The following is a 19,828-nucleotide window of genomic DNA, read 5'->3' as shown; positions in this document are numbered from 1 at the left end:
TACGTTTACGTCATTAACGCAGTCAACATTTATCGCGACGTTGTTTCAAGTCAAATTAATGCAAAAGATAACCTTGGCCGGAGGACAATGATTATCCTCTGACAGCTTACTCTTGTCGAAACATCCTATTATCCTAACACGAATTCATTGCGTGCAATAGATTGTACACCATTGTATATTCAACACAAGAACGTTGCTTTTGTTTACGATCGAAAAATACACAAGAAAGTCTATAGTACACTAGTCATCTAATAGCATCCTTACCTATATTAATGCAGGAGAATAATGATAGGTACATTGACCAACGCGGCCAACCTGGTAATTAACTTCGCGAAGTAGCTATGCGTGCGATAACGTCGTTTAATGATTCTAATTAACAATATAGCTGCCATTAAGATTGCAATAAACTCCTTGGTTTATTTGACGTATTGAATTATAATCATACTTCGTACTCTCTTTGGCGTCACGCATATGATAGAATCTTTGCCTGGCACATCGAGAATGCTCATCCTGAAGCTACCGCTCAATAATGACGTTCGCGTCGGTGCCGTTATATATTTTATATCTTTCCGCGCGTTTTTATTTACAAGTATACAATTCGCCGAGCAGCTTCCGATCGTAAAACGTCTGCGTCGTCTAACAGTAAAGCTTGTTGCAACGCGACTGTTTTCTACGTGTACGAATTACCGCAAATATACAATTAAATCGCAAAGAAGTGTGAGAATGAAGCATGAGAAATGACGAAAAATTAACGAATTATTAGAAGGCAAAAAATAAAGTGTCTTTCAAATATAATTTTTAAAATAATTATAAATAAAGCTTTTTATCTTGTCAATAATCGTTAGACCTAATTTTATCAGAATTTTGTTAGGAAATGATTTTTATGTAAAAATCAAATTTGTAAAGAGCACACAAAAGGAAAAAAGAGATACAATTAAGAGATGTGTACTTGTTCTTCTTCTATTTTTTATTTTTTGCCTACATCTTCTTATGCTTTATTGTGATTCTTTTTTTTACTCATCCATATGTAAGCCATCATCGATATCTATCCCTAACAATAAGATTATAAGCACTCTGCAATATACCTGCGAAGACCTTCAATGACGTTCATATAAACGCCTCACTTTTTTCGAAGGTCTCTTTGTTCGATGGTTGTTAAGATTATACGATGTGGTTGTTTAAATTATCCCCGATAATTTAATCGTACTCGAGAATATAAATATATACACAGGAATACATCATGAATTAATGGAAAAGTAAGAGAGATCGCGGACGAGGCGAAGATGCTATCGTAACAACGCCACGGCAAATTAGTGTGTCAGCGATTTAAAAAAAAAAGAACATGCGCGATTTAAAGCCGCCTTCGCACCAGTCGATTTCTAACGGTCCGTAACAAAATAACTGTGTACCGTATGGAGATCTATTGCTGGATGTAACGGATTTCGCCGGTTCTCGCCACCGAAGATGCACTACATCTCGCGATTTTTTTACACATTTCTTTCGACAAATTAAAGCCAGAATCCCTAGCAAAAGATTTTCATTTTCATGCCTGCAATTTAACAAGACCGATATTTTATAATTACACGTTACACAGTTGGAAAATTTGTGTTTTCTTGTTAAAAACGGTCCCCGTTAAAATTTTTGTGTTAAATATTTAACACATTCATGTGTTAAATTAACATATTGCTGTTGTGTTAATTGAACTCAAATGTTAAATTATTAAAATAACTGAAAAAAAAGTGTAAAAATAACACAATGTGTATTTACTTTTAATTTTACACAATAAATATGTTCGATATTATTAGTGACAAGATTTATCTGTTAAAATTTACACAAAAAAATGTTAATTTTACTTTATAATATAAGTGGGGATGATAAAATGTAAAATTAACAATTTTTTTAGTAAATTTTTACATTAAAACTATGTTAATTTAACACAAAATTTATTTTAAGTTTACTTGAAGTTTGCATTTATTTTATGTTAAAATATTAACACAATATTCGTGTCATCATTTAACATATCCGTATTATGTTAAATTAACACAAAAATTTCTGTGGACCGTTTGGGACATGTGATATTTGTTAAATTTAACACAAATTTTTCAACTGTGTAAGATTCCAGAAAACAGCATTATAAAGTACCATTTTTTTATTTTCACGTCGCATCTTTTTATTTATATTAACTTCTTATAAGCAATATACTTTCTGACGTGCGCGAAGAAGCTGCAGTTTTCTTTTTCAAGCATTGAAAAATTGGCAGTGCAAGAGAGGCGTAAAATGACGCCGGAAGTAGAAGCGGAAAAGCGAAGATCCGACAGACGCATAACGCGATATCTGCACGGATCGTGTGATCGAGAGAGCCAAGGTTTTTCGCTTCGCCGACCTCATTAAAAAGTTTCGTGTTATATTGCGCACACTTTTTTGCGAGATAATTAATCGCTGGCCTAAGATGCACGCTTCGTTATGATTATGGCACTAAATAACAGTTCTCCTTTAATTTCGAAATATGTGCAATTTTATAAACTCTATATATAATGTGCATCTTTTCTTACATAGAATATTAAAACACACGTTTTAGAAAACAGCGTGAGAAATAACTGATTTTATAAATATACTAAAATATTTTTTATAACTTGCAGATAATACATATATATATATATATGTGAGAAAAATATAACGGCAATAATTTTTGTTTTACAATTAAAAAAATTAAGTATACCAGTAATAACCGGAGTGCCCGCATAAGGACTAATGAATCGGCGAGAATCAAGACGTGGCACGTCAAGGTCACTTCGTTAATGATTGCTCAGCTTTAAAAGCGTCTTTATTTAACAATCGCGCAAATCTGTCGGTTTCCATCGTAATTTTCATTGCTATATTAGCCATAACGATCCGCTGACGTGCGAGTGCTTTTTTCCCACGCGCTGAAATCCCACAAACGTGGACTGCAAACGGATCATCCCGCTTGTGTGGGAATCGCCACGCTCTTATAAATAGAAGTGAAGTATAACGGACATGTATACATATATGAAAAATCGTCGACATGGATGGATTTTTATTGCCATACATATATGAATTTGCAGCAAGTGCGATTTACAATCGTTAAATATACACGAATCTTTTCAGAGATTTAATTAGTTTCAGAAAAACGATGCTGAAAACGCTTATTTTGTGAGAAAAGAAGCTAAACTGTTGATTAAGCTTAATTTTCAAAGTTTTAGAGAAACAAGTGCATTTGCAGTAAGATGCACGGAATTTAGAGCTCATTTACATCGATTGATTTCTCGTAGAAATTTCTCTTCGCTCACGTACGTAAACGTGCGTTAACGGATGTTCTACCTAAACATGGGAAGACTGGGTGACAGGAGTGTAATCAGCTGCGAGGCTACACGCACGATCTGTTGCAAGCATTGAACTCTCCGGAGTGACGCATGTCCAGTTAAGGATAAGCACACGAGACTTGCGTAATCGATCGTTGTGATTTTACCGTCATACGCCGAATATAACTTTAGCTACTAATATAACTTCCGAGGAAAAAAATACAACGTTTGACGTTTGAGCAAAATTCTCACGAGAAATATCGTTGAGTAAGAGAACCAACGTTATAAATACAGTATACATTATAAATACAGTATAAGACAGTGTTGACTCAAATAAGAAGAAGCATCCTTGTTTCGTAATAACGCAACGCTAAGTAAAGACATAAATTCAACTTGTACCTTGGACGTGACTCGTTGAAGCGAAATTATCTCGTACATAACTAGTATCGCGTCTCGTATTGATTATAAGGATTATACGTATTGTTTATGTAATTGCGGATCTTACGCGATAGTTAAAAGGAAACGTGAGTCATGGAGGAATCACCTTCCATCGTGAACAACAGGCGATGCGATCACGGAAATATATGCATGGAATGTCAGAGAAGATCATCTCTCTCGTCTCATCATCGGCCGACGAGGCGCTTACAAGACAAGTACCAGCCAGCCAGGAAATATGGCTGGTTATTATTGGTTTGTAAGAAAACGCGCGTAGAGATATACATATACGTAGATGACTAGTGCAAAACGGTAAATTACGGCAATTTTGCCGCATGCCGTCTAACACGTGTTGTCCATTGTGTCGAGTCGGCAAATTGATTGCCGCGCTTGCGAAAATTCACCGTTTTAACGGCATATATCGTAAGCCATTTTTCCCCGAGAGCGTTTCTGCGCGGTAGCGCTATTATTATCTCTCTCTCTCTCTCTTCTCTCGCCGAGACACATATTATATATATATATACAATATATCGGCAGCACAACATAAATCCACTCTATTAATTTTATCTCTGGATATACTCTCGCTTGTTAGCTCCCTTGATTCTCCCTCTCGTTATGAGATATAATTGCGGTAGCAGAGGAGGTGGATACACTCTCCATTTATCGTATCTTTTGATACGAAAATTATTGGTCATCTTACGTCTAAGACAGGGAAGATGGTTAGAAAACATATATCTGCCGTATCCTTTACAATGTTGCACTTTGCGTATAGATTGTCCCGTTAAGTAACATGTAAATAGTGGGAATTAGGAATGTAATCCAACTTTATAACAGAGAGCCCAGGATGTACCTGCTCCGTCAGAGCAGCGGTTTAATCTTGATGTACGAAAAAAAAAGTATCATAAGTACACCCTTCCTCTCACACAAGGCTTTGGGCGGTTTGAATAAGAAAATAATTGCTTCAGAATATATATAAGATCGATCAGGAACTATGCAAATCTCTTACGATTATAGAAAATATTTTTTTATAAAATCATATCTTTTTTGATATTTTTATATGATACGTATACTCGTACGTAAAAAAATTAAATGTGTAATATAAATATTCTTATTTGGAATGCAAACATGATAAGAATATATACTGGCGTAGGCGTAAATTTTAATACTACACTCTCTTTCCCTCCCTCTCATCAGGATGCATAATTCAAGACTCGACATAAAAAAGCTATAAAATCTTTTCAAATTATCTTTGTCGAAAAAAAAACGCTCCAAGGTTTGCAGCGTTGTAAGACATCACCTATGAATATACCGGGTGTCCCATTTTAAAGGACCCACTCAAATATCTCAGAAACACTGCGTTAAATCAAAAAATGTTTCCTACAAAAGTTGTAGGGTTTCGAGGGGGACATAACATAGTAATATTCATATGACCTTGAGCGGCGTCTCCAAGGTCAAGTGAAGGTGAGAATAAATTTTTTTAATGGAAACCCATATTTTTTATTATAACATCTTTTTCTACTAATTAATTTGAACAACTTTTATCTGAAGCATTTTTTTATTTTCTTCAAAATTCACCTTCTCACCTTCAAATTTTCACCTTCACTTGACCTTGGAGATGCCGCCCAAGGTCAAATGAATATTACTATGTTATGTCCCCCTCGAAACCCTACAACTTTTGTAGGAAACATTTTTCGATTTAACGCAGTGTTTCTGACAATGAGATATTTGAGTGGGTCCTTTAAAATGGGACACCTGGTATATTCACGATGTAGGAAATGAACGTAAAGAACGTCTATTTTCTTTCTTCTCTCTCTCTCTCTCTCGAGGAAAAACAATTTTTCACCGACTTTTATTTATTCGCAACTTTTGCGATACGTCAAGTCTCTCACGCGTATAAAACAAGTCTCGCTACGAACCGGTCGCAGACAAGACTAGCGGAAGGAATCGTCGACGAGGCGATCATTATCGGTAGACCTTGTGACGGCTGCAGTCAATGAAACAATAATCAAATTATCCGAGTAATGGGGAGTACGTGGTCGCGTCTCGTAACGCGACTCGGAAACTCCTGAAGAGACGCGAAAAGTAATTTGCGCCGTGACCCTCCGACACCGTCTCGTGTCGAGGCTGAAATAATTGCATCGTAACCGTTAAAAGGTGGAAAGGTCGAAAGAGGAGAGCGAACGCGCGCGTTACGTTTGCGTATATGTATGTACGTTATAGAAGAGATGCGTGTGGAGAAATATTATCGCGGGAAATTACATCACGGTACGTCGTGTAATCGCGTCGCATTTATCGCGCTACCTTGTCGCGTAGAATGCATTAATATCGCGCGATTGTAATAGATATAAATAAATATCGCGAGTTTCCGCGATTCTAATACGAACATTTTATGTCCAATTTTCTATCGACAATTAAGCTTCATGGCAGAAAAAAAATACGCATTATGACTTTTACGATTCCATCTGTTTCACGTATTTTTATATCAAGAAACGGGCGTTGCATAAAACAAAGTTACAGTAAGATCGTCAATTAATACAAATGTGTAATATAAAAATAATAAATATATATCAATATATATTAATAATTAATTATATTAATGGATCCCGCGCTTGAAACGTTTAACCAAATATTTTATTTAATGAGAAGTGTAAGATGTAATTAATTGCGATGGTATAAAATTTGAATGACAGATCTCAAGAATTTCTTAAACAATCAGATAGACCTTTACAGTTAGGCAGACGATAATGATTAATCATCCGTCGAATGATGTCCCCGATCGGCTAGTTATTCGAGAATGTAACTAGCTTGTTTATTTTTGTCATTATCACCTCGCTCGGAAATGACCGTTTTACCGTTTCCACAATGCGTCCACGATCACATGTGCATGCGCGCATCGCGCGCGATGACTATAGTGATTTGCGAATAATACGTAACGTCAAACACACTCGCTCGCGAGGTCTTATTGGCCGTCAGGTACGAACGCTATACGCACATCGTGCGTTGAGATAAATTACGCAACCTGCCGTAATCATCATCGCTTATACCTCCATCTGCACCGACGATCAAATCCGCCGTCACGTCGATCAACGAGTCGCGGAATTCGCATGAATCCGCGAGCGAGCGGAAGAGCGTGCTCGTAAAGCGTTATGTAATTCCGAGCAATTCTTCCTCCAACTTCCCTTGACGAGGGATCAAGGGAAGCGGAATCGGGCATCGTTTGCAAATTGTGAGAAAGGAGTTTCCGTCATCCTGGCTATTCTTTGTTCAGGAACATTAAGATCGCTGCACGTCTTTCGATGCATTATATACATTTATAGAGCAATATATACAATATATATATATATAATGTATAAATTTCTATTAATTTAATTTGATGTTTTTTTTAACTCTTAACACTTCTTATAATAATATAAAAACGCTCACATTTTTTCTTCGCGTAATATAAATGTTACATATAATATAATATAGATTAGGAAATGTAGTGATAGAAAAATGTAGTATAAATTAGAGAAAATCTAATTATTTTCAAGAAATCAACCTGTTAATTAAACTGGACAGCTATTCCCTGTTTTTTTTTCTATGTTAGAAATCTCCGTTACAAGCAGTATAAATAGAGAAAAACACTCAGATATCCTGCATTCAACGCTAATTATCGTTAATTCAACGCGTCACGCAGGTGTAAATCTTTGCGTTTCTTACATCAAATCGTGCACGCCCTACATGTGTCCTTCGATTAAAGCCCAATTAAATCACCGATGCGCAACTGCATTCGAAGATGCATTCCCCTGAAGCGAGGCCTGTCTAGCACAGATTGTACCTGTCCAGAGTCTATAGTTAACTACCGATGCGTATCGAATGTACGACAAAGTTTTTATACTCTTATACAAGGGAAGCGGGAAAGAAAACAGAACGAAGTAGAAACACATCTCGGAAATATACAATTACTGACTATAATAAAGCGCAGATGGACGAGATTGTTCCCTTGCAAGATGTCCGAGCCGCTTTTGGCTCCGAGCATTTTCACAGTTTTGATTCTCGGATTTAAGTCGTAAATATACTTCAAGGTAGAAAATAAGAAGCTGTAATGAAGATCGATACCGAAATCGATCTCTTCGATTAAAATAGCTTTAAAAAATCTAATCTAGTAATAAATTACAGCTGTTCATTCAAGTTCAGCCTGATCGAACATCGTTCTCCAATCAATCCGATTACAATATTACAAGATTCCCTGATCAATCTTTAGATAAATTATTTGATAGGCATCTCAATATTGCTTTAAGATCTCGTCATTGATTGTATTCTTCCTGTTTCTACAGACAATTAAAAATTCTGCCCTCTCTATCAGTTCATTTATCGAATAGACAATTAAGAATAAATATATCTAAACAAACTCAACATATTATAAACTGTTCTTGCTGCATAATATTTCATAGAATTAGACGGGGTGATAATTACATATTGGTGCATACTTAGACTAAGAAGATGCACAACCATGAATTTTCCAGAAAAAAATAATATAAACAAAGCTTGCAAGACCTCGGGAGACTACAAACCTATCTTCACGAGCAACCTCATCTATGGTAATTCGTAATGTTCTATGTAAAAGCGATTCACGGAGACAAAGGCCGCGTGTAGAGCATACTCGGTTAAAAAGGAGCGACCTCCTTGAGAACGGTCCTTGACTCGTAGAGACGAGCAAGATAAGAAGAAGACTACGAAGAAGAAGAAGAAGAAGCGAGCAAGTTGTAATAGTAGTAGTATAGTTGTAGTAGTAGAAGTAGAAGTGGAATACACAGAGAGGGCGAGGGATAGTGCGAGGAAAGATCGTTGTGGAAGAACAGGACAACGGTAGGGGAAGAGAGCGAGTAATGGCGCCTGCAAACTTGGCGGCCGCGAGAGGTCGAAGAAGACTCCGCTTCTGGGCGGCGGAGCACAAGGTGGAAAGACCGCGGTGCGTATAATAACCGAGACGTAACCGAGAGCGAGAGGGACAGATCTCTCGCGGAAAGTGCGAGAAAGAGAGAGAGAGAGAGAGAGAGAGAGAGAAGGGAACCGCTGAGGGAAAATGGATCTCGGTGGCTACGCTCCTTCTTTCTTCCGTCGTGACTTTCCTCGCGAGCGGCTCGATCCGCTCCGAAATACTCCGGTAGAGAAGATCAGATTTTTTAAGTAACTGGTATACAGAAGGATAAGAATTTTTACAGACTCCTATAAATATCTTCTACAATTTTGATGATCCTTTTATGGTTCATGTTGGATTTTTTAATGTATAAAAATAAATATTATATATATATATATATATTTTTTTTTAAATAGATTTCGAGATTACGAACACGGCAGAAATGCTCCGAAAGGGATGATCAAACTATAATTAACGAACAAATTATATAATGATGAAGTTTCTAGCGCGCGCACGTGATCCGTCCAACACACCTTCTGATTGATAATTTAGTGATCACGATACAAGGGCGGCCCTTTTACCCACGCCGCGGCTGCTCGCTGGAATGCGAGATGGAAGGTCACAAGGTGTACTCATTTGTGACCGAAAAAAATGCTTCCGAGGAAAAAGACGAAGGGGAAAGGAAAGATCAGACATTACCGATGCTCACACGTAGTCACGCACACTCTTCCTTTCTCCCTCTCTCGCACGAGAGAGAGAAAGAACTCAAAGGAAGAGGCGAGAGCTCCGTTCCTCCACCTTCCTCAGGAACGAAGGATGCCTATAATCGGCAATGGACAACCGCGCCTCGGCAACTTTCGCGCGGCTTGACGTGGACATCGGCGTAACCGATCGACCTCACCGGTTAATCATCATCGTCTCGTATAGGATTCTATCTCGTAAGAGCTCCTCCCCGCTCTTACGCGCGCGTGCGTGCATATATATTACACGGTAGCGTAACTGAAATATAATTTTAATACAGTACTGCCGGGGGTAAAACGACACGTCAAGGAAAAATTATCGGCCAATGGGGAGAGAAAGGGGGTGTAATGCATATTTCGGTGTCTGTACACGGTTACGTGTTATTTATAGCGCTTGAGGATTCTCGCGTCGAGATCGGCCAGAGAGAGAGAGAGAGAGAGAGAGAAACGAAAGAGTCTGCATGTGTGCACATGAGATAAACGCCGACGTGTTTCGTGAAGGTTTTTCTTCGGGATACACTTCTCTAATTACGATCTCCCACCCTCGATGGAATGCGGTAAATAGTTCATGATCGTTGCTCTTTTTCGCGAGTCAAGATCATCCCGTCAAGATTTGCAGCTTATCGTATTACATCGTCGGCAACGATATGTATAATGACGTTATGAATTTTTCACGGAATATAAATTTTTAAGTCCTTGCCTCGTATAATAGCGTTTGGGCCTGCTGGTCCAAATTACTCCGCGTACTGCATATAATTTTCTTATCTGCGTGCAATTTCAAGATTTTCATGCAAATTCACTTATTAAGTTTTTATTTATTTTTTTTTTTCATATTTTGTTTTATACTTATATATATATTACGTTGCATCAACAGTCTGATAAAACCCAACGTTATTTTTACACATTAGTAGCCGGTTTTACCACTTTCGTTTGACTTCGCGCGATCGTAAGTCAAGTGATACTTTTTTCTTACCATCTTTCGGTCGAACATTTCTCGCTAAATATTTAATTCCACGTTCTGTGTTTGCTAAAATGTAAGAGCGCGTTCAATGTCAATATGAGGTGAGAGTCGGACGACACATCTGAATGTGTGGTGAAGAAAAAAAATTCCGAGGACTATCTCTTCCTAGTTCTAGAAAGAGAACGAACGAACGAAGAATCGGCGAAAACCAAGGTTGAAGTTAATCGTCGTGGCTGAAACCGGCTCTAAGACTTTACGAAGAGCATGTACACTATAGTAGTACCTCGTAGGGTGCTTGCATACCTACATAAGTCGCGAATTAAAATTTGAAAAGTAGATACGTAGCGTCGGTGAATTAAATTCCAGGTAGATCGGTGTAAATTTGCAAGAGCGACTCGCTAATTGCAATCTTCCGCCCTTCGCGGAATGTGGCAAACGTATAATCTATAACTCGTAAATAAATTCTAGCGAGATGTATTAAACACGCATCGCTTTAGCAAAGAGAGAGAGAGAGAGAGAGAGATGCAAAGTGTGACTTCTTCAAATTATAATTAATTTTCTGCCATTATTTATTCGACATGTCCACATGATAACCGAGAATATATACTCAGTTATACAACCATCCCGATCATCCATCAACCATAACGACCCCGCAGCAACTCCTTCGTTCTCTCCCTCCTTCTCGAAACTTATATGCATTTGCATACGCGTATAGCCGTGCATTTGCACCTGCACGCGCTCACTCGCGTGATTTAGAATAGTAAAATACATGCCAGCAGTCTCGCTGAGCTCGGGATTTATACGGATATATGGGTATATATCCCGCGCTCTTCTTCATCTCGCGCAGAAAGGACGAGCGATGCGCGCGTTGCAACTGCAACCCGCCGCTGACCTCAGTAAAGGGCCGCTCCGGATCGCCGGGAATGCAGCCACGACGGAAACAATCGCGGGAATCTCACGACGAGGATACAATCTCTCTCCGGATCGCCGGAGAGCTAAATTACCCTTTCACGTAGACTTTCGTCTATTTCAAAGAGGCTACGTCGACGAAATCGCAATTCGACTTTTAAATCAATATTCAATTTGCACGTCGCGAGAAAATACTTCAAATCGAAGGGTGTCTCACTCATCAATATGTTAATTCTTTTTTTTTAATAAAATACAATATTTAAATATTAGTACTGTTTAATTTAGCAAGAAAAATGTTATTAGAAATTTAAAATTAACATTTTTAAAAAATTAATATTGCAAATATTTAGTTGGAACATCTAAATTAAAATATTATATTATAATAAAGATATAACAAAAAGTGTTCCCAATTATAAGTTTTTAAAAAGTCTTGTTTTAAACTTTGTGAAAAAAAATTCAAACATTTTTAAAAATCAACTTAATAAAGCATTTTTAATAAAAATTTCTTTTATTTAAACTTTTGAACAAAATACAAATAAAATTAGATTAGATCTGAACAAATTAAATATCAAATATTAATGATTTCATAAATTATAATATTTAGTAAAACATATTTTTAAAAAACGTCATAACATCTTTTTCACTTTTTAAGACGTTTTAATCTGGTCTGGGTTATTATTGTTTTATGCTTGTAAATCAATGCAAAGATGCAAAATATGCAAAAATGTGAGACACCCCTCGCTTCAAATCTAATCATCATTGTTAATTTTCTGAAAAATAACGCTCTGAAATTTATCGCGTTTTATAAGATGCGTATACAAACTTTATTCGCACTATTTTATCGGCTTAAATGGGGAACAAAGAATACGCTGTAAAAAAGAATAAATAAAAAAAATATTGTTTCTACTGTGTCATCTGTTCGAAAAAGAACCAAGATAATAACGAGTCGCACAGGCGAAGATTACCGGCGAGCTATGGACGGGAGATTACCCGTATAGGGCAATGTTTTGATCAACTCAATCCACAATCCAGAGTTGATTCCAGCTTTCAGACTAATTAAAGGGTCGTGGAAGAAAATAAATACGGAGATGCATCACGACTCGCGGAAGTTTCCTGATTTTCATACGATAAAAATGCGCGATACAATGATTTTGCCAGAGACGTGCGATTTCCGACTAAATTTTGAATAAATATAGTTCTCTATAAAATTTCCATAAACTGTATAAGAAATTGTTTAATGAAAAATTTCTGCAGTTTGTTAATAATTTGAGTTGATTCTTAATATAAAGAAAAATTTATTGTTAGTTTTATTTATTAATTGTTATTTTTTTAAGTATTAATAGACAACAAATATTAATAATTAAATGTTATTTATTAATTAAATATTAATAATAATAATATATTAATAAAAACAATAATAATAATAATATAGATAAAAAAACTACAGAGAGAATTATTTGTTAGATCTTTAAAACTCTAAATTGTAGGTGCGTAAACTATTTAAGATTAATCTTGCGAAATATAAGATATCAATATATATTCGCGTAGTGTGATATGTGATATATTTCAATAAACTCGAGCGAGAGCCGATGAAATTCTAAAATAAAAAAAAATTGGTCAATAAAATACTCTTAACCTTGTTTTTAAAATAAAAAAGTTAACGATGATTCTTCGAGGAACCATATATGGATATCGTAATGATAGATCGCATTTCCCTGAAGACGTCTCGGCGACGAAAGTGTCGTACCGCAATACCGCGAAAGAGCAATCACGAGTTGCCGCAGACGAATAATCAAGTGCTACCAAGGATGGCTCTGCTACGCTTATTAATTATTTCCAGCACGGGAATGCAGATCGACGGTTCTCGATCAATGGAACGCGATTAAACTCGGCCTCGCGTGCAATATGCACGTTCGTTACGCAAACTGTTCGATTGTCAGCACCAAATTTAAACCGGATCGTTCGCGAGTTAATAAAAATTTTCGATTTTACTATTCGTACAAAAAAAAAAATAAACTGAGAATACATTAGCAAATTCATTAATTATTAATGAATTCGCTGATTCATATTTTCTCTCACTCAGCTTATTTTTGATGAGAAATTAGCTCCCTGTATTTTAAATTTTATAATACTATCATGATTATTAAATGAAAGAAACACACGAAAGTCACACAAATCACGCACACTAATTTTGATAATTTTTGATGTACTTCCTCTATGCTCTTAATTAACCGCCTTGTTTTAAATTTATCTTTTCGAATATTAGTATTAATACTGAATATATTTGAATCAAAACACGTGTACATTTAAAAAAAAATAATAATTTTTGTAATGTAAACTACTTCCTTTAAAAAAGATTAAATAAGACATTAAATATGAGTATATTACGAAAGAAATAATGTCGAACACGCTATGCGAAACTTACAACGATGCTTTTATTTACGATAATAGTTAGAAAGTTGGTGAGTGTAATGCTACGTAATTTGAAGGAGCTAGTACTTCAAATAATGTCTGCGACACAGTTTTGTCTTATTACAAGATATTGTGGATATTAGGGTGACATATTGATCTATTTATATCTTTTAAGCATTTTTTAAATATATTTTTTAAGTAAAGTTTATATGCTACAAAATATATCTATTTAGATATAGAATATCACACATTTATAATTACTAATACATATTATAGATAAAAATTTTTATACGTAAGGATGTTACTAACATCTAAAATCTAAATAATAGCAAAATACTAATAATAACAAAGTACTAATATATGAAAAAAGAGGATAAAAGAAATAATAGAAATTTTATTAGTAAATTATTTTAAAAATAAACTACACTGTAAATCTCTTTTATTTTTTCAAGAACAATTTCCTTTAAAGATGTTAAATTGTTAATATGTTTCTTAAATTGGAAAGATCTTTTTAATGTAAAGTTATTCGATCTCTATTAATAAACTTGACATCATTCGATCGCATCTATTTGAAAAAAGGTTTAAGAAATATTTGAATTTATTGCATTATTTTATCAAAATTAAAACTTTTACTCCTCATTACAAATCATTACATTATAATTATCATATAATTGCAACAATATGAGTATAGAAATATCTATAAATTTTTGTTTCACAACACGAAAAGTATAAAAGTTTATGCAAAAATAATCTTTATTTATATCATAATTTTTTATTTATAATTTTTGTATTATTTGTGCCTATCATTTCTCTCTTGTCAAACAAAATATTAAGCGGGATATCGAACCGCAACATAGCTAATCGACCATCACGTCTATTTACTCGACCACACTAATTTCCAGCATTTCTATTGTAATCGACAAAAGTGCGGGTTTTATACGCATAGCCGCGACCTCGGTAGTGTCGAACCTTTCGCTATCGATCTAAACCGACGACGACGACGGTCACGCTCACTCGAATCGTGCTAAATAAATCGACAAAGTAATAGAAAGTGCATTGCGCTCGACAATGGTAATGACAATCGTAACACGTAATATTAAGTGATGCCGGAAAACAAAGCGGTAATCGATTTCATCGAACGGCAAACCGCGCGTGGAACGTGACGCATTTGCGCGAATGCATTAGTGAGATAATGCAGGCAGATTGAATGGAATAATCGTTAATTTTCTCTCACTCAAATAAATATCGATAAATTATACTTGTATACTACATATATAGATATGTGTGTTTTAGACATAAAAAAAAATATTCAAGTGCTTACTTTTTAATTAACTGCTTATTTTTTAAATTTTTTCCCATTCTTTAATAATCTGTATAATTCGAGAATGAACGAGTTAAAAATAGATGCGTGCGTTTACCTCTTCGGATGCAACGGCGTCAAACACTCCATAAAGGATCACTCAGAGATCACTTAGTCACTTTGGATATTCTTGATAAGTCGCATTGCTCACTCACTGAATCCTGCACTCGCGACTCGTTCCTTTTATTTTTTAATAGTTGTCCTCTCCGCTCGCATCATAGAGGCCTTTTTTGCACACGAGTGGCTTTAACATCCCCAGGCTCACTCGCGATGAAAACCGGATCCCGTGGTCCGCAAAAGATATACGTCTTGTCAAAGAAAATATTCGCTCGAAATCATCACACTGCACTTTGGAACACGCTCGCTGAAAGCGGCGAGGATAAAGCAATAGAGATCGCTTTTAGATCGCGCAGATCTGTCTATATTGACAAGCTTGACGAGTTCTAACTTCTTAATATAATGTGTCAATGAAGGATACAATACGAAGAGTATCGTATCATCTTGAGATGCAAAGAACAAACTGTAAGAAGCTGTTTCTTTCATTTCTTCTATCTATTTCATCAATCTAATATCCTGTTCTTAGCGTTATATTTCTATTTGCTAGCGTTCTAAAAGATAGATATGTAAATATCTAAAGATCAAGATTTTAATAACAGTGGATAAGCGTTTAATATAGAGAACAGTAAATATTAAGACAGTCTTTATAAGCAAAAAAAATTACGATTGATATTTCAAATAATCTTATTTATGTCATTTATTTTTGCGCAACGTAGCAATCTTGTAACAAAAAAGCCGAAAGGCTGGCATGCGTCATGCTAACTTATTTTCTATACATCGATTTTTCCATTCACATTTAGCATATGTAGCAATCGCATTAACGAGTGATATCCGTAATAATTAAATTGGCGGAAACTAATCAATTCCGATAAAATATGTAATCGGATAAAGATAAATCATCATGAATATATTTAATCGATCAACTGAATCCGAGTCGGATCCTTCTTTTTTTTTAAGTGGGCCACTAACCGAATGTCTGCGGCGGTATATATATATATATATATATATATATATATATATCGTCGCAACCACTTTCTAAAGTGATTAAAGTGCTTGCACAAACCGGCGTGATACAAAATATCAGATGATGCGATTACTTTCAACCATTTTCTAGAGCGAACGAAAGGCTGCAGATATTACTTGCGCGCTCGATTGCTCAATACTAAAAATTTTTAATACAGCATTGATATTACCAGGATAAATATATACGGGGGGCAAAAGATAAAAAGATTGAAATCATCTATCTGTGAACGAACTCTCTGCGCATTATTAGAAAGAAGTATATATTTATTCTATCGCGTATTATAAAAAATAGGCATCTGATTTGCGTTACGCTCAGACGACCGCATAATTTCTGATCGAGCCGCCAACACACCTCGTGCACATCCTTGACACCATCTGCCTAAAGGATGTGCTAAAGGTCGGCACCGATGTACATCCTGATGTAATACCAGTAGACGTTTAATTTCGCGACAAAAGCATACAATGCGCACATAGATTTTCACTTCGCAAGAGATGTTCGGAGTAGAAGCCAGTAGAAAACCGGATAAATTCATCATTTTAGAAAAAGTCTTTGATCGAAATATAATATACGCTTTAGTCGACACCATTTCTTCAGTCAATCACTTTGTAAAAGCTAACCCGAATATTCTGTTACCAAAAATGACCAAAGATAAAAGTGCGCAAGAGAAGTCAATGGACGGTCGCAGAAATCTTGGAGGAGAAAATAATCGACTCGAGAAGAAAAGTGAAATGACATTTTTATCGATCTTAATATCGATTCGATCGATCGAAAATAATAGCACAATGATAAGGTATACGTTTCATTAAGGATGAACATCCCCTTTGAAAGAAAATCGTTACATCGCGCCAAAATCGGTAAATCTTGCTCCGAAATTGCGAGCGTTTTAAAGTCGATGTGGTGAGTCCACATTAAACGCGCACGAGACGACGAAGAACAAGTTTAAGGATAAGCGGAGTTTAACGGGGACGAATGTTGCTCTAGTCGCGTCCTTGGACGATCTAGTCCCGGAATGATTCCAGTTAACGTTAGCGAATAAGCTCGACCTTGGCGTTCGAAGAGACCAAAGCCACGCTATAACGCGTTGATGATCTACGAGATCCTCTCAGAAGATGCGAAACAACATGGACCGAGCGTCCCGTTCTGTTGGACCGTTTACCAAGCAATCGAACCTCCAATCAAACGTCTCGCGAAAGAGATCATTGAACTCGGACAGATTTCCCAATTTGTTCAGTTTAGTTCCCATCGATCTGACGTTTCTCAAGACAGAGCCGTTGACTAGGATGTGAAAACCATCAGAAGGATTGTACGTCGACGCGATAGATCGGAACGATACCGGACATTCGGAGGAAGTTAGGCGCGAGAAAGAGATCGTTCTCCCGCAGAGACCAAAACTTACCCGTCCCCATGGCTAACAGCAGCAGCCTCCTTCCGCCTCAATCCTTCCGCGTATCCAGGATCCAGTCTTGGCTGAGTTTGTGTTTCACTGCGCGGAAAAGGAAATCATAAAAAAAAGGGGACCACGATGGGTGGATGCGATATGGTCGAAAGAACGACCTCTTCGTCGTCCAGCCGGGAGACCGCGGACGAACTGGTACCCGGAGAAGACTTTTGGTGAGACTTGGACGTGAGACAACGACGACGTCATCGCCAGCCTGGTGTCTCATTGGCCGACAGTCCTCTTGGTTGCTCGCCTCTCTCTTTCTGCGAGTGCTCCCTTCCTCTCCTTTTCCTTCTATAGCTCCTCTCGAGCGCGGCTCACGTATACACGTCCTCTCCCTCTTTCAAGCTCTCTTCCTCCTTCTCCTGCTTGCGCTCATTATCTCACCTGCTCTCTCCAGCTCGCATGTTTAACCCGAGATATTTCCGTCTCGCTCTGTCGCACTTCCACGGCAGGACTAGACTCACCGTAGAGTCACTATGTGCGCCAAGTCAGTGAGCTCAACGCCTGGAACCAATCTTCCCGACTCGACTTGCATGAAGGCCTGTATAAGGTATACGCGAGGCACGGATAGTCGCGGCATAAGTGTCTCGATGAACAGACGATACTGTAGGTAAAGGTCAGTTAGCGTTATCTAAGGCTCTGACGCTTTGTGTATATTTAGAAGGTAAACGGGTTACCGGACTCCTTTGATAGCTAACTAAAAAATCTTACATATTTTTTATAATGTTTATAATGTTGAAATTATTATAATGAAAATAATAGCGATTAGTCGGTTGGTACGTTGAAAAAAAGAACGTTGCGAGAACCGATAGAAGGATCATTGTTAAATTGTGAAGGATTATTTTTAGAAAATATAATATTAAAATAATATGACTTCTCCAAAATAATCTTGGAAAAACTTAATTATTTAAATATTAAGTCACGCAATACAATTTTTGTTTTTTTACATTAATTTGCACACGTTAGGCACAATTAGAATGAAGATAGTATCGTAAAATAAAATATATAAGACTAAAAAGTGTCGAGTAAATTGTAAAAGAGTTATATTCTATGAATTAACAGCTAGATCAAAGAAATTAATTCTTTATAAATTTTATCAGTGACTGTGCTAAAAGAATCATAGATATTATCTTCAAGGTAACAGAGATATTCTTCCTGAAAGGTTTAACGATACTAGTTAAACTAGATAATGATTAAATAAAAGCTGGAGTGTTCATTCACCTGAACACTGCAATCATATAAAATTTGTACCTACTTACCTTTACATCAGGAATTGTAATTTCCTCTCTTCCTCTTCATCGACAAAATATTATGGAATACACAAAACGATTTATAGTTACTGCCAATTTTCTATCTGAAACAGAAAATAAATAATATTAAATCAAATAATCAATGTGATATAATAACATAACATGTTATTAATGATAATATTTCGTTGAATGAGCTGAGTTCTTTTCGAAAGAAATAGAAAAAAAATTGGATAAATTTAAAAGCTATAAAAAAATTAATAATAATGCTTCTTTTTTTATCTTACATATGTCGTTTTATACGAGAAAAATGAGAAAGAGTCTCCGGAATTTATTCGCGAAACTTAGATATCATATATGCTATGCGTTTATAATCGATTAACTGAAGAGATAGCGTTGCAAATAGAATCATAATAAGCAAATCTTTGCTCAGATTCACGGAAGCAAGAACTGCCAAGGTCTCATGGATCGCTGCTCGATGCCTCAAAAGATTGTGCCTTGCATCACGGATCGTTGCTCCGATCCTCTCGTAAGAGAAAAATAAAATTCATAAAATAAATTTAGACAGATATTAATAAAATTATCTATTTGTGTTATTCTCTTGTACATTAAAGATCCAGACAAATATCACCGTTTCCAGAGAGAATTTTCTCTTAGAAAATCATGATAATCGTGGGACAATATGGTATGGAAAGAATTTTATGAAAATCTCTCTGATTAATATTTATCACAATAAAAAATAATATCTGTCACAATAAAATATAAAATATGTTTGATTAATTTTACTATATAATTTAATAAATCAGAGAAATTCTCATAAAATTCTTTCCATACCATATTGTCCCATGATTTTCAGGATAAATTCTAAGAGAAAATTCTCTCTGTGTACTATTTCTGTTCTAATCGAGAGAAATCTATATCTAGCTAAATCTAAAGCTATCGCTTTGAAATTTTTAATTTGCTCAAACTTAAACTTCTTTAAAATGATAAGTTGTTTATCAGTTTTTAACTTCAAATTATGA

The 19,828-nt window shown here is 36.0% G+C and overlaps 1 protein-coding gene across 5 annotated transcripts in view; it reads right to left on the bottom strand.

The window, feature by feature from the left end:
* Window positions 1-17,720, bottom strand: part of Dpy (fibrillin-like protein dumpy) — a 119,844-nt gene extending 102,124 nt beyond the window's left edge. For 3 of the 5 annotated variants that reach the window (XM_083037678.1, XM_083037677.1, XM_083037676.1), the window contains exon 1: window positions 17,515-17,719. In XM_083037678.1, coding sequence (XP_082893804.1) covers window positions 17,515-17,524 — 10 coding nt within the window. In that variant the 5' untranslated portion in view covers window positions 17,525-17,719. Of the gene's footprint in view, window positions 1-17,514 lie in introns of all 5 variants that reach the window. The other 2 variants (XM_083037675.1, XM_083037679.1) reach the window with 1 other exon arrangement.
* Window positions 17,721-19,828: the final 2,108 nt, after the last annotated feature.

Source organism: Prenolepis imparis, unplaced genomic scaffold (genome assembly GCF_030444845.1).
Source record: "Prenolepis imparis isolate NDT839.2.m4 unplaced genomic scaffold, iyPreImpa1.0 SCAF_5, whole genome shotgun sequence".
In the NCBI taxonomy this organism is placed as follows: domain Eukaryota; kingdom Metazoa; phylum Arthropoda; class Insecta; order Hymenoptera; family Formicidae; genus Prenolepis; species Prenolepis imparis.
Note: the sequence above shows the minus strand (reverse complement) of the source record. Positions and strands in the feature narration are given on the sequence as shown.